The sequence below is a fragment of the Corvus cornix genome, chromosome 8 (assembly GCF_000738735.6).
Source record: "Corvus cornix cornix isolate S_Up_H32 chromosome 8, ASM73873v5, whole genome shotgun sequence".
NCBI lineage: Eukaryota > Metazoa > Chordata > Aves > Passeriformes > Corvidae > Corvus > Corvus cornix.
The window spans coordinates 21,390,730-21,406,830 of NC_046338.1; the positions used below are offsets into that span (position 1 = coordinate 21,390,730).

Consider the following 16,101-nt stretch of genomic DNA (forward strand, 5'->3'; position numbering starts at 1 on the left):
TTATAAGTGTAAACATTTAAAATAAGAATTAACTGATAGCATCCTTTTTTAATTCATATTTTCTACCAATAGTAAAGATCACAGTTTGTGCTGAACATTTCATCTGGCAGATTTTTTTTTTTAAACAGGTTGTTAGAAGCAAAAACCAAAATGCATTATAGAAAAAGATCGTATCTTTAAAGTCCAAGTCTATTTGATAGATTATTCTGATGACTTGTATACTAAGTGAGGAGAACCATCTGGAATAAACTCTCAATTAATTCCTTTGTATTGTCAGCTTTTGCCTGCACGTTCATTGCCAGTTAAAGAGTGCTTTAGTTCTTCCATGTTTTATTTTCAGATAAAGTGACGCTTTGTACAAATAAGGGATTTTATGTAATAAGTAACTTACAATGACGATGTAGGAAACAAAAGAAATGCAGCAGCCCCAAAATAGGAAGAACATGAAGTGGGACTTAATCGTGAAGTGACCTGGAGGTAGAAATAAAATATTTGTGTCTTTTTTGTTTCTGTGTGATGCAGGTCATCTAGGCATATTTCATTTTAAACATCGAAGAGAATCAGTGTTCTGACTTCTAACAATATACTTCATTCCACAGTATTCCAAGAAGCAAACTTTTTTCTTCCTCCCTGCTCTTCCTGTTTTCTGAGCTGTTACAGTCTTCCCTTTATCACCACGATCCTTATTAATCAAAATTTTTTGCTACTGAGGTTGTTACAGTATTGTCTGTTTATATTTGTGTTACCTGATTTTAAATCAGCTTGAAACAAAACTTAAGCTTCAACAAATTCATTCACTTGCAGCGTTAAACTGAAATACTGAGCTTTCATTTAATATTGAAGAAAAAAAGAAATACCTTGTCTAGTAGATTACTAGAACTGTCTCTGCAGTCTGCCAAGGGATTGCATGGATTCTGTCCAAACAGTGAGGACAACTTTTAATTTATCTTGTTTGTGTCTAGAGGGTTTCTTTTGGCCTTGTTTTTAACCTTCAGTATGTTCTTGGGCAGAGAGGCTGCAAAACCAGTGTTTTGTCAGGGAAAACAGATTACTGATTTCCAGTTGTTCCTTCAGGGCTCCTCCTCCTCTTCTGCCACTGTTGGGCAATACAGTGAAAGAATGGTTTATTTGCAGGAAAAAATACAGGTATTTGAGAGACAATCTTTGACCTGAAAGTGGAGAAGCACTGTCTCGCTACAACAAAGATGGTGAACATATTGATACAGCTTGTGCAAAGACTGGCCTGTGTCCGTATCTCTTTACAAGTGCAGTAATTTGAGGACTGTGCTTTTATTTTCCAACAAGCAGTCCTTTTGACCTTTGGATTTAACATGATTGATATTAGTACTTGAGTGTAATGGACAGCACAATATTCACTGCCAACCAAGACCCATGAAAATTACTTGAACCAAGACACCCGTCTGACATTATCCTTGGGATTTACTGTCATACAGCTCTTTGGTTTGTATCCAGGGACTCTTAATTCCATTTTGTCTTTCTGATGCCATTTTATTTTATGTGCCCTTCCTTAAAGCCAGGAGGTACTGTGCAGGGCTGTGAAAGCAGCTCTGATGAGCAGGGGTAAGCTAGTGGAGGTGCTAGTGCTGCCCACTCCGATGTGGTTGCTACAGTGCGGTACAGCTGCGCTGGACATTCATCTTGGGGGCGTTAGAAGAAAATTTCTGCCAATTGTAGTTGGAGGAGCTCTGGTTGCAGAGCTGTTGTCCCACAGTGTGCACTCACTCTTCAGTTCTCAGGGTAAAATGACCATGACTGAAGCACTATGAACCCAAAATTTCCATAGTATGCCGCATGTCCATAATAGCCTAGCTGGGATAGTTACCTTGTGAAGCCTCATCTGTCTTCGAAATTTCCTGTGGCTCCAACACTAAGTACTGGAATAGTAATATTTATAGCCTCCTACAGTATACGAGCTCTCCTCTTTGGGGGAACCTGAAGAAATTTGATGAATTCTGCTGGCTGTAGTAGATGTTTGAGCCTTTTCCCCCACTCTGAAGCGCGAATGTAGCTTTACGTATGGATGGCCACCAGCTATCAAGCAGGGTAAAACAGCATTTAAATGCCTCTCGATGTTTTGCAATGATGTCATTGTATCTCCTTTTTACTCTTCACCAGCAATAGTTAGATGTGGTAGAACACTTTTTAAATCTCAGTAAATTTGGGTCAAATCTGAAATCAGCTGAAGGGTAGATTTTTCCAGTTCCTTCAGTGGATTGAAAACAACCTAAGTTTTGAGCTATTACTTCTGTGTCAGATACAATTAAAAATAATGTGTATTTTGAATAATATACTTTTTATTTTTGCAAGTGTTCATATTTGTGTAATTTCAACTAATACATCTTTACTATTACACATTGAATTTAATTTTTTTAAGTAAGCATTAATGAAGGCATCTACTGTGAAATAACCTGTACAAGTGATTTCAGAGATACTGCTCTGAAAACATGCATTTTAGCGTATCGATGTGCTGCCGCCTTTCACATCTTCAACAGGAATTTTCTTGGTTCTCAAGTCTTCTTTCAAGAGGTTTGTGGGATTGGGTTGCTTGGAGTTTTTTGGTAGGATTTTTGTTTCATTGGTTGGTTGAGAATTTTATTGCTTGGGGGTTTTTTGCTTCATATAAATAAATAGGATAGAAACAGCATCTATAAAAACACTACATCTAATTGTCCTATCCTGTGATCTGAAGTCAGCATGACCCATAAAAGTGTATTTACCTCAGTCTGGAGAGAACCTGCAACCAATCCTGACCAAATGTTTTAATCAGCTCACTGAATGCCAGTGCTGTTTCACATATCAGCAGTGTTAAGTATGAGACAATTTTATTAGACAATGTCTAATGCCTGAGTAACAACGCTTCCGACTTACACACTGCCACAGTAGGTGGTGTGTATCTGGCTCTGTTTCATTGCTTTTCTTTTCCTCCCTGTTTTGCTAATTGTGTACATCTGCTACCCACATTTTTAGAGCTGAATCAATGTGTTTTTTCTTGAAATCGTGACTCCTCTTCAGCTTTTTGCCTTTTTTTTTCCCCCCAACAGACATGTAAATAATACATTCTGATACAGTTACACTTCTTTTCAGTGGCAAAAGTGAGAGGAGCTGATTCAAAAAGTACTACAGCATCGTGATGTTTGTAGTGTGTAATTGAGATGTTAAGGCCTGTATGCCAGGGAGAATTAAGAGAACATACACCAACAGTTTAGAGTGGCTTAAAGTACTTTAGAGTTACTGTTAGAGCATGGAATTAGCAGAATTGCTGAGGTCAAAAAAAGTAGTTTGAGGCTTGAATTTGGTTGCAAAAGAAACCAATTACTTTAGATCTCTGAAAACCCAGTTAAACACACGGTAGTGACAGTGTTTGGCAATGATGTCTGCAAAGAAGAAATCTTTAAATAGAACCCTCAAGGAAGAAAGCAGTTTAATTTTTTATTCAGTGAGAAATAAAACCAACTTTTATTAACTAATGCAGGGCAGTTTTAAATGTTTCCTAAAGAAAGACTTCTTAGATTGTGACTAAATGCAGATCATTTTCCAAGAAGCAGCATATAATTCTTGAGCCATCTACAAGCAATTTACTGAAGCGTGAGATTCCCGTGAGATTTTGTGCAAGTGATCAGAAGCATTGGCTGAGATACCTAATACCTAGTGTGTTCTCTGAAGAAAGGCAATTTCCAGAATGGATAGTGTCTGTTTTTATAAACTGAAGATAGTGTTAAAAACCCTGTTGTCTTTGGATACCTTTATACACATCAACTTCTGAAGGCTGTGTTAGAATACACATGTGTTTGTAGAACCATTGACCTTAAACTTTGCTTTCGAAGTCAACTGAGAAAGTAACCACTGTGGAGTATGAGAGAAGGTCCTGCCTGGATTAGGTCTCACATATGGCTAGGTGTTCAACTTCCCTCCTTCCAGTCCTCAAGCAGCTGTGAATGTTGCAGTTAAGAACAGATGCGTCTTTCCAGCTTCAGGAGAGAAAAGACTGAAAAGAACATTTAGGGAGAATGGTGCTCTGAACAACCTTAACATCCAGGATAGCAGTAGGTGAGCAGCAGCAAAAAGGAGATCAGCCTTAGAGGGGAAAAAATCAGCAGTGCTTTCTTGCCATCTGTCTGAGATAGGAGCAGAAAATAGTCTAGAACACCGGGAGAAGGTAAATGAGTGCTGAAGAATATTTTAATTGGATTTTAAGGGCGTTTCTGGGGAACTATAGCATAGTGAAGTGAAGGCTTAATGAAGGGAAAGAAGGTTGTTACAAATGGAGAAAAGGACAGATCAGTAGTGATAGTAGGAGCAGACGAGATTTCAGAGGTAAATATGATGGATTTTAACAAACCGCTTATGCTTATGATATACAGGTCTGGTGAAGCATAACCCTCCAATCCCAAAGATTTAATCAACAGGAAAAGTTTGATTCATACATTCTAATATGAATTGCCATTCTTATAACTCACCTTCTTATCTGAACCAGAATTTTCATCTAGATGTGTTTTGCATTGCTCTTTCCTCTATAAATCACTGTAAAAGAATTTGGAAATTAAGACTGTTCCATTAATGAAAAGCAACTGTCTTGAGAAATTTTTGTTTCAGTGGCTGCTTTTGAAGTTGTTTCTAGCAGTTTGCATAGGCAAATATAGCACAAGACTATCCTGTTGAAACCCCAGAAGAAATAAGGTGGAATAGATTGAGGTAAGGCACTCTTTTTTTTTTTTTTTGCTTTTTTTTTTTTCCTTTTTGAAAATAGCAGAAGTGCCACCTAGCTTCATTTGTAATGGGATATGGCGAGGCTGTAAAAGATAAACCTGCCTTTTATTATGTGCTATCAGATGAATAAGTGTTGTGACCATGCATGATAGTATGCAGGCCACAATATAGTTTTTTTAAAATCATACATTATAAGATGGGGGGAGGGGGTGAGACAAACCTGCATAACACTACCAGAAGCCTTGACTATCAAATTTATACGCTATATGCATCTTATTTGAAGTTACATGATGCAAAAATATTTTATAAACTTCAGTAATTTTTACTGAATGTACTGCTCTTACCCATTCCAACAGAGCTTCCAGAACAGGTGACTGAAATGACATGAAACAGTAGTACAAATGTTAGGTGTCAGGTTGTAAGCTGGAAAACACTATAGTCTGTAGTATGTAGTCCATCTATACAACTATGCAATACCATCAGATAGCAGTAGTTTTATAATGGATTAAATCTGTGCCCTGGGAAAGGAATCCCTAAGTAATTTCCTCCCCTTTAAACAATTTTTACTTTAAAAATGTGCTTAGGAGTGATTAATTGAAAATATTGATTTGTTTCTTTTTAAAAAAAAATCCATAAAACAAAAAGTGCTCATTTATTTGCTTCTACACTCTAACCACTCCTAACCTCCCAAGTGAAAGTTAACTTCTCTATATTCACCAGGATATGGGTGATCCAGTTAAGAGGCACCTGTTTAGGTAAGTGTGCCCAGACCCAAAATGCTGCTGTGAAGTTCCCACCACAGATATTGCAGGACTGCACCCATAAAGTTTACTCTGCAGTCAACGCCAGAGCAGAAAAGCTCTATTCCATGCCACCTTTACCTGCATAACCTTGGATTGCATTTTAGCCATCTAGCATGCATGGACAAAAAAAAAAAAAAAAGCCCGCTCAAAGAAAATTTTACCTGAATATACTTTTTTAGGACAAAATGTGAGCTTTGGCTTCTTGTCAGTCACTGGAGCTACCACCACAGTGTAGACATCCCCACAAGGGATCTCAGTGATATCACAGTGACTCAGACCCGAGCTGGGGGTACAGCTGAAATTGCCCTTTGAGCCACGTAAATCAGCGTTGTAGTTTATTGTTTCATCAGAAGCTTGCCAGAACACCCTGATGCTATTGTTGCTGAGTCTGTAGAGCTTCACCCCGAAAGGGCAGCAAGCACCTAAGAAAGTAAGAAACATTAATAAGCAAATTTTGTGAACTCACAGTGTATTATAAATTTCTAGAGTGCACTTTAAACCAGATTACTGTGATTACCAGCATTTCAATGAGAAATTATCATTTCATGTAAAGCCAAAATAATTATTGAACTAGGGAAAAAAAGTTTTATTAGAGTCAAATTATAGAGCTGGACTTAATTCAGCTATTGTTTTTACATGTTGGAATATTGTTGCTCTTACCTGGCACAAGGCCTACCTTAGAATGCCCAGAATCCTTTTGAGGTCTGTAAAATTGAATTATGGCATAGCATAATTTAAATTTAAAAACTGTTTCTGGAGCAATATTATTAGAACTTCTTTATAGGGCCAACTGATGGCTGTCATAAGGACAGGTCTTAATTATATGAAAATAATCCAAAGTGCATTTATTTTAAGAGGGAACTGCAGGTTTATTAGCTGTGTGTTGAATTTCAGCTGTGCTATTTTTATGAGAGGAACACCACACAAAGTATGTTGTATATTGAGTGTTTTTCTTCCCAATTGCATTTACAATTTGCTTACTAGAAGAATATCCCTGATAGGTGCAGCCGGATGTCAAACCCGTCTCACTAATGGCTCTCAGAGATACTGTGTAGTTGGTTCCACATGTGATACATCCCAGGAGACAGTAGTTCTGAAGAGTGTGACACTTTGCCTGTCCTTTTGGAGACTCCAGTGTTACTACATATGTCTATGCACCCATCCCAACAGACCAGCTGATATTGGTTACTGACTGTGTCACTTGAGTAAGTATCAGGTCATTAGGGCAACAAGGAGCTGAAAGAGAACAAAAACTAGAGAAGTGAATTCTGTTTCGTACCTGGAAAATGGAAGGTATTTCGGGGGGTTGCAGGTAGACTAGTACATGATCAAGAGCAAAGGAATGACAAAGTGCATACTTCTCAGGCAAACACCAGCGTGCTGAAAAATAGTTGACTCTGCTTGGCAAGCCTCTAATAAACAGAATGTCAGGATAAGATCAGTTTGTCTCTAACTGTGGGTTATAACCCTGGAATGACATGATTGTTCACCAAGATTCTAAAAATCACTATGATTTTTCATCAGAATATCAGAGTACATCTGTAGTTTAATTAAGCAGGGTCCATGTCTACCCCTCAAGTCATATATCTCAGTCCAGCTCTGTCTCTGCTCAAAGTCTCTTCCTCTACAATGTAGAATAACTGCAGCCAAACTGCCTGTTAAAAATAGACCCTAGTGTATATTAATCTCTGTACTGGGCCTGGGGATTGTCTGGGTAGGTGGTCGAGGACAAAATCCTGTTAGCAAATTAATAGCAGGAATGGTGGATAGGATGTGTTTTAATCTGTTCTTTACACTGCTTATTTGTTGACATGGACATTACCTCATTGCCTCTCCTGGTAATACTAAATATCAAAATGCTGACAAGGAAGTTACGCATTACATTAGTGGCTTATGTTATTACATTTTAGTTAGCTCTGCCAGAAGATAACTGGTTGCACTAAGGCCTCTCAGTCTGAGGCAGCTGCCAAGTGATCCTTCCTTGTCACACACACAAAGATACAGACAGGTTTATGAAAAGGACATCCAGCAATACACAGTACAATGTGCACATATTGTAAATTTTAAAAAGCCAAAACCATGGAGTCATAGAACTATTTTAATATTATGCTGCTAAGTATGTTGAACTATATACAATTCCCACATACCTGTCTCTAAAGGGACACTGTAGCTTGGTAAGCTCTGTCCTGCTGGTGATCTTGCTACAGCACTAACAGAGAAAGCAGATCCACAGGGAAGATCCATTAGGGTGCAGGAATTCCCGGTGCTTGTGCAATGCCAAAGTCCAGCCTCTCCTCTGGCAGTGACAACATATGTAGCTTCTTCACCGTTAGATTGCCATAGCACACTGATTACAGATAGACCCTCCTTTGAGATATTTTTAATTTCAGGACTGCAGGGAGCTGAAATATTTCATATTAATAGTATTTAAAGAGATTGTTTATGCATACTATATAAGTTACACATGAAAATTAAATTCCAGTTAGAATTGACAAATTACTTTGGAAAAGTATATGATACTTACATGCTTTACTCCTGGTGAGAAATTAGAAATTATGACGGAACAGACAACCTAAAGATTTTGTGTATAAATTGTAATTCTGATTTTCAAAATACTGGAGCTATCAGAAGCTTTCAATACAAATTCGATATAAATTCCCTTCTTGTAGTGTATTTTTAAAGACTTTCAGTTTTGGAGTTGTTGGGTTTTTGGTTTTTTAAAATTTTTACCAGTAAACTTAGTAAAACAGTTAAACAGTAACTTAGCACTCCAGTAATGTTTCCCATCCACGAATCACTATAATAACTAATAATGAGTTCTTCAGCTCAAGGAAAATGAGTGATTACACTACCTGTTGCCACGTACTGCGGCGCACACGAGGTGTTGCTGCCCCGGGCCTCGCTGACGGAGTACACGGTGATGTTGTAGGGAGTGTTGCACTGCAGAGCCGACAGGGTGCAGGCCGTGGCCGTGTCCTTGCAGAGCACCACACCGCTCCCGCCGGCTGCTCTGGTCTCGTACAGGTCAGCGCCTCGCACAGGAGCCCAGGTGACCCGCACGGTGTCGCTTGACATGAACACGGCCCTGAACTCACTGGGGCAACAAGGAGCTGGGAACAGAAAAGGCAGAAAGGGAAACTCGAATGGGCGTGGAAAACTGACGCAAATAACGAGCCTTGCTTCGTTTATCTATGTGCTTCGTGTCTTCTCCAAAGGTGACCTAAGTACTGTGCAAACAGTCTAATGAATCCCAGCTTTCTGCTCCTTCCAAATCGATAGAGGACATACTAGTGTTTAGGTCAGGCACAGGAATTATGTATATCCTTGATTTAAAATTTTAAAGCTCTAGAGGTTATATAACCCTAACAATGTTCTTCTCAATTTCCCATTGAACTTACTATTTTTTTTCATTTTCCAAGCATGAAAACTCCCATGAGGAAGTTTAAGACTTTGGTACATCCTTCCTGAGGTAAAACTTAAAAAAAAAACCCCAGACAGGACTAGAGTTCAAATGTTTTCCCAGGGCTGTGTATTATTCATGTCCTTGCCTGATGATTGTTAATCGTTAAACTGTTTTCAAGTTTGTATGCATGTTGTTGCACTTGACTATGCAACTTAAGTTTAATTGCAATGTGAACTGTTTCTTTTTCTCTCCCAGCCTTCGTGTGTTATGCCTAAAACCTGAATAAAAATAGAAGTTTAAGTCATTATCTTCCCATAAAAATGTCCAAACAGCTCTACCATAAACACAGTTAAAGGATCCAAATGAATTTGCAGGAATACATGGCTACTTACCAGTAGTGTAATTGAATATATCACCTAAAGGGCTCTGCCCTGCCTTGTTATATGCAAAGACGCTAATGAAATAAGTGAAGCCACAGTCCGACTGGAAATGGCATTGAGTATATGATGTGTTGCACTGCATTTCCAAGCCATCATCACTCTTCACAAAAACCACATAATAATGACCAAAACTGACGCTGGACCACGCTACCAGCAAGTGTCCAGGTTCATCCTCCTCAATTGATATGTTTACTGGTGCACAAGGAACTGGAAAAAAAAACATTTAAAAAGAAAAATAGTCTCAATATCAAATCTTTTTTTCTTTCGTGAAGTTATACTCCTGGGGAATAAAGGAAAATCAGGGATATACAGAATTATTCCACTAAGCTTGAAGAGTTGCTCTGTCTTGATCAAGAAAACAGCAACTTAGCTGCCTTTACAGAGGTTGCTACTTACATTTAGATGACAAGTGGGTATGATTTTTACAGAACAAAATAGATGCTACCATCATGTTTTACAGAAACATCTGCTTAAGGAGCCCTCTAAACAAAACCAGTGACACCAGGCACTACTTCAAAAGGAACTGGCACAGTGTGTGCTCACAAACAGTAGGTCTGGATGATAATTGGAATACTAGCATGAATAGCAGTTGGCATCCTAAAGCCACTATATGTGAAAACCCTTTATATTTTTGTATAAAACTTACTGGCTGTATCTGAGTTTGCTTAGGTTTCCTTCCTGTTGGCATCCTAAAATGCCACATTAAACTGCAGACTCCATGGCTTTTGTTTAAATAGAATTTACTTTCTTTCTAGTTCAATAAAGTGTAGCTTGCTGCTATTAGAATGAATATACATGATCTAGCTGAAGCAGTGCTGGCTGAGATTACAGCCCACAGCTTAACAGTTGTCTCTTGCATAAGGCTCTCTCGTCCTGTTAGATGCACTGCAGAGTTGCTCACATGATTCATCTCCTAACCCCTATTGTGAAGAGTCAAAATAAGGCACGTTGCATCAAATAACTAAGTAAATAATGTTGTGTATCTCAAGTAGCATATAATAAAAAGAAATAGTTTAGATTTTGATTACATGGGCAGTTCATCTAACAGGTCAGGAAACAACAATCTCTGACATAGAACTGGTGCTGTAGCTGAACTGAGCAAGCTCTTGTCCTGGCAATGGTTGATGGTTTCTTAATTTAGTCTAGTGGTGGTATTTTGGCTGAATATGCTTCTGTTGACCTTCTTTCTAACTAACAACTTGACTTGGCCCAGAAAAATTCTAAGCCCAGAGGCGGTCCTTAATGCTATTTCCTCACAAATTTGTTCCAATCAATTTGTGACAGACCTGACACAGTAGGACAGATCTGTTATTCCTTACATTAGTTTTACACCCAGAAAATTGACTTTAGAACATGTACTTCTGGTAAGAGGAAACTCCAGGCTTACTGGTTTGGCCAATATATATACTATTGTAAGTTTTTGTCACAGAAATATGAAGAATGTTTAGGCTCTTACCCCTGCAGTAAGAAAAGTATATGGCATAATTTATGAACAAAGGTCAAAAGCAGAACTAACTACTTGAGAATCACTTGTGAATTGCAATGGACTCATTTGCATTTGAAATTAAAGAAGTATATGTTAAAATGCCACAAGCTACATACAAATCAGTGACACATACTAGTTTTTAAGCTTACTGCATCAGTAGGTTTACTGGATCCAGCATTATTGTATGCTGTGACAGAAACATAATACTCAGAGCTGCACTGGAGGGATGGCACAATGCAGAAGATGTGTTACACCTCAGTTTCAGGAGTCCACTGGAGACTGTGACACTGTAAGTTAGAGCTCCTTCTGTTGGCATCCAAGAGACAACGGCTCTTAAAGCACCACTACAGAAAGCGACTTTAACATCCACCGGTGCTTTAGGACCTGTGGTATATCAATTTGGAACACATAAGTTTAACTTAGATTAACGGCCTACAGGCATGATCTTTTTCATAACTTGCAAACTAAATGAATTTTTTTCTGGTGCAGACCCTACCCTCATTCATGTTAAAATGACATTTTTAAAAATAAATAGTTCTAGTTGCCCACTGCTGAAACTCCCTGCTTATTTGAATATTTGCTTCTCACAATTAGAAAAATCCTCAAAATCAAAGTCTAAGTTAGTGTAACCCTTATCCAGACCTGTCCTAGGTACAACTTTAGTGACAGTAAATGGTATCTTTGCCTCAGTAATATTCACTAAACATAGCTATGTCATCTGAGCTTTCATAAACTTTGAGATGGGGCAAAAATAATATGATCTGAAAATCTACCCAATGTATCTTTGAAAAAACATAACACAATGACACATACACATAAATACTTCCTGGTATATTGTTGCTGTGTTGTTTTTGGAATGCTGACTTGGTTTCATAAAAGAAAATTTCTTACTTGTTCTTTGGTTATACGTGAAATCATCTCCAGGCATCCCATTGGCATTACAGGCATAAGCCTTGATAGTATAGAGAGTTCCTGGATCTCGATTTGTAAATATCAAGGATGTATTGGTGGTGTTCTCCTTCAGCATTCTGCCCAAACCATCTGATCTCATGAGTGACACAGAGAATCCAGCTGCCATATGCACAGCTTTCCAGCTCACTGCAATGGAGTCACAACTCAGAGAATGAACAGACAGAATCAGAGCAGCCAGGACTGTTGAGAAGGAACAAAATTAAGCTTTTGGTTTTTCAGTAGTACAGTTTGAAAGGACCAAATTTGAAATGAATACACAGAAACAACAATCGCTAACCCTGAGAGACAAATTCAGTAACAACAAAACCAGAAAAATAAACTAATGCAAGATTGACAGAATAAATTTGGAAAGTGATTTGGTGCATCAGTTATTGTATTGCACATTTTGTGAAATGAACAGAAGTTGTACAGAAAGTGTGAAGGGCTGCATGTGTTGAATGAAAATCACCAAGAAGATACTGCATTTCCTCTCCTCTTAAGTTTCACAGTATCTTACTATTTAATACTTTTGGTTCTTTCTTCATTTCTTCTATTCCTTCAAGTTATGCCATTTGTTAAAGTAAAATACATATATTCATACCAATTCTAGTAAAACTCCCAACTGAACTTTTAACTTACTGTACCATCATAAAGTAAACCATTAATTCAGACTCTTGTCCTAGTCATTAAGTCAGATAGCTGAATTCTAGTCCTCAAAAACTGAAAGAAGAATGTGATCAATACAATTTAAAATACAAGATTATAATAATTCAGGACTGGTACATGCATGAATGCTTTATATTATAACAACATTACAGAATTTGAAATAAGATTTTGAAAGTCCACCTGTTTTTACTTTTTTGAAAGGTGAACTCTGGCTTTTTCCTCCTGAATTTATAGATCTGATAGTGACTCTGTACAAGGTGGCAGGTTTCAGTCCCGTCACAGTGCCTGGAGAATTTTTTACTATAGTTTCAACGAAGGAATCTTCATCTTGTGCAGTCAGCATATAATTAGTAGCCCCGGGTACCGCTCTCCATTCCACTGTGATACTGCTGCTAAGTTTTGAATAAGCTTGCTCAATAACAGGTATGTCTGGAGCTAAAATGGAAATAATGATAGACATACTGAAGCTAGGAAACTCAGCCCCGTGGAGCACTGTGTGCCTTGAACATTTCACAAAGACAAAATGTAGGACAAATAGTCTACACTTTCTATGGATGATTAAAAATTAAGTTAAATGGACTTTCAGTGAACATTAATGAAATACAGAGAGTCTTGCGATATTCTAGACCAAATTTTGTCTTTCAATAAAAATACTCTAGTACCCTGAAATCACTACTGTAAGATAGCATTATTTAACCTAGGTTACACTGAGAGGTTCTCCTTTAAAGCCAATTAACTATGTTACTAACTAAAGCAATATACAAAGCAGTATATACAAAGAAGAAGTGCATGTTTATACAAAGCAGTGTGAAATAGGATGCTGAACCATAGGCATTTCTATATCAAAGCAACACACAATAATCTAGTTTGGAAGGGATTATGGAAACTCACCTAACCCCTTGCTCAGAGCAGATATTCTTAGCTGTACAATAACATGACAAATCAAATATTGTAACTAAATGCTTTGGTGTTATGCTCTGCCATTCAGAAAGAGCTCTTGTGTACTGCAGACACAAAACTAACTACACAGAACTTATTTCTTAACCACGAGTAATTCACGTTCAGAAATCAGGATGTGCATGCTAAATTCAGCATTTATAAAGCAATTCCACATGATGCAAGGCTGCAAAACACTAGAAGAGAAAAAAAAAAAAAAAGATAAAATGAAGGTACATCCCACCTAAAATTAAGAAAAGGAATGTAGAAGTATTTGGGATGAAGTAGATGCCTTGAGGCAAAGTTGTTCATAGCAAGGTAGCTCATGTGGGATTTGGGAGACCTTAGCAAGTATTACACAGAGCTGCTCAGTTAAGTGCTAACATCTATGTGCTATATATTCTCTATTTGACTGTTAGGCAAGACTTAGACCTGAGTAAGGATTTCCTGCACAGAAATTTTTATGAATCGTTACTAAAGACAATATTTTAAAACAAACTGAAAAAATATATAGTGCAGTATTTTGCTCAAGGATTGTGAAAGACCCATCTGCAAATGTTCCATAGGCACAGTCAGACAGAATATCTGGGACCGTTTTTACAAATGGGGCAAAAGAGGGTGTCTGACTGTGACTGACAAGACTTGCTTGGGACTAAGAGCAGACTTCAATGCTTAGTTGAGTAGCTGTGTGCATAGGAGATTGTGCTTCTTCTGGTGTGGTTTTGATTTTGGTCTTTTTGGTTTGTTTGGGTTGGGGTTTTTTGTTTTTGTTTTTGTTTTGAGGAGTGTGGAGGAGTTTTCTTTTGATGTTTCTTTTGTTTGTTTTTTTAATTATTAAAATATACAAGAATTAATTGGGTGCACATATGGGACAGTGTGAATCCCATTTGTAGCACAGCTGTGTAATGAATGGCAGAATTAGTTAATCTGAGTGTTCTCCCTGGTTCACACTAGTATCAAGGCACAAATCTGAATATTTGTGCAAGTGTCCAACAGAACTGTGACTCCTAAAAATGAGACTTAAAATTTATAAAGACATCAATGTAACTTTTTAAGCCTGAATCAAACATAAAAACAATTTTTGTTTATAAAGCTGCTAGAATTTACAGAATATTTTATTAAAAATGAAAAGAGTATGTTCTTTTCAGACCCATTCAAAAATAGGCAGGCAAAACCAAAACACCATTTTGAAGATTTACCTGTGTTTGCTGAAAATATCTGAAAAGGAAGATGTGACAAAATTAGAAACACAATGTGAAATATTTTATTTTGAAAATTAAAAATCTAAGAATGTTAGTAACAACAACATAAAATACTATGTTTATGAGCACATTTTACTGATATGATGTATTTGCTCAGATTCTTTAAGCATGGAAAGAGTATGCAACCAATGAGATTTGGTACAGGTATGCAGATTGTACTGCTTCTGCATTTTCCCTTCTGAACCTGCCTATTGATCCTGTTTGCAGTTGTTAACACACTTTGAAAGGCCCTGGGTGCTAATATATTCTTTTATTTTTATGTAAATAGTGCAAAACTGTAATAGTAACTAAATACCAACGTGGAAGCGGATGTCTGATACTGCTCCACCCTAACTTCTAGTTTACTTTTCCGAAGAATACAGTATCGTCGCTAGAAACAGCTTTCAGCAAGTAAGTTGCACTCACCATTTCCAGGCAGCTGAGAAGCACTCCAATAAACGCTAATGATTTACTTTTTGCACTGCACATCTTGTCAGAGCTTCGTTCCAGTTGCACACGGGGGCGAGCTGAGGCCGATGCCCAGCGCTGCTTCCCAGCGCTGCTGTCACTGTAGGCGCACTCCCCGGGGGAGAGGAGGTCGCGCTGGGCTGGCCGCTCCTCCCTGCTGGACCACAGCCGGACAGCGGCCACCAAACCCTGGTGACACGGGGCCACCACAACACTCGGCTTCTGGCCGCATGGGTGGTGGGGGTTTCTTCCCTTCTGTTATAGAATGGAGATTCTCTATGGTTTATGCAAGACTCATAAAATAACTAAGCCAAATGAAATTTGCTCTTCGGCTCATTGTCTATTGTATTTTTGCCCACTTACAAGGATCTTCTTTTCTGTCGGGCATGATGCCCTCGTTGTACTCCCCTTTGAATGGCACACTGCCATACGGACTGCGAGCAAATTAGTCTTCCTCATACCTGGCTTTGTGGAAAGAGCAATTTTCCTCGCATTCCTTCGTATCTGTTCCAGCTGCTGGTTCCCTTTGAGAACACTACTTTATGTCTTCGAACTGTAACTTCTGACAGACGATTGTAGGCGTCAACAGCCGCTGTCGTTCTGTGACCCGACGGTGTTTTCCTTGGTGGTTTACACGCATGTCAGCGGAAACCCGGGGGCCGTTTTCGTGAGGGAGCCCCGGTTTTCCCCCCGAGGGGACCCGGGACCAGGGCAGGTTTCGCGGAGCCACACGGGCCAGGCAGTCTCCAGCTCCCCCCTGCTCCCCACACCTTGCCAGGGGCCGCCGCGGGGGTCGGGAGTGGCTCCCGGCGTCCCGGGCTCACCTGCTGACGAGCAGCAGGAGGCTCCTTTCTCGGGGGGCAAACCCTCGTCACCAGACACTTCCCCAGTGGGAACTTCGGGCCCCATGGTGGCAGACGAAGAAAGCCTGGCTCCCGGCGGGCTGGGCCGGGCTCCTGAGGGGCTGAGCCCGGCCGGC

At 38.9% G+C, this 16,101-nt stretch overlaps 1 protein-coding gene across 1 annotated transcript; it reads right to left on the reverse strand.

Moving 5' to 3' along the window:
* Positions 1-283: 283 nt before the first annotated feature.
* On the reverse strand, positions 284-16,099 carry FNDC7 (fibronectin type III domain containing 7). Its single transcript, XM_039555852.1, is given in 12 exon segments — positions 284-4,542; positions 5,073-5,102; positions 5,693-5,953; positions 6,513-6,767; positions 7,679-7,933; positions 8,384-8,641; positions 9,327-9,581; positions 10,994-11,101; positions 11,104-11,244; positions 11,752-12,012; positions 14,613-14,631; positions 15,081-16,099. Coding segments are annotated over 12 exon segments (1,944 nt in total). The 5' UTR covers positions 15,144-16,099; the 3' UTR covers positions 284-4,504.
* Positions 16,100-16,101: the final 2 nt, after the last annotated feature.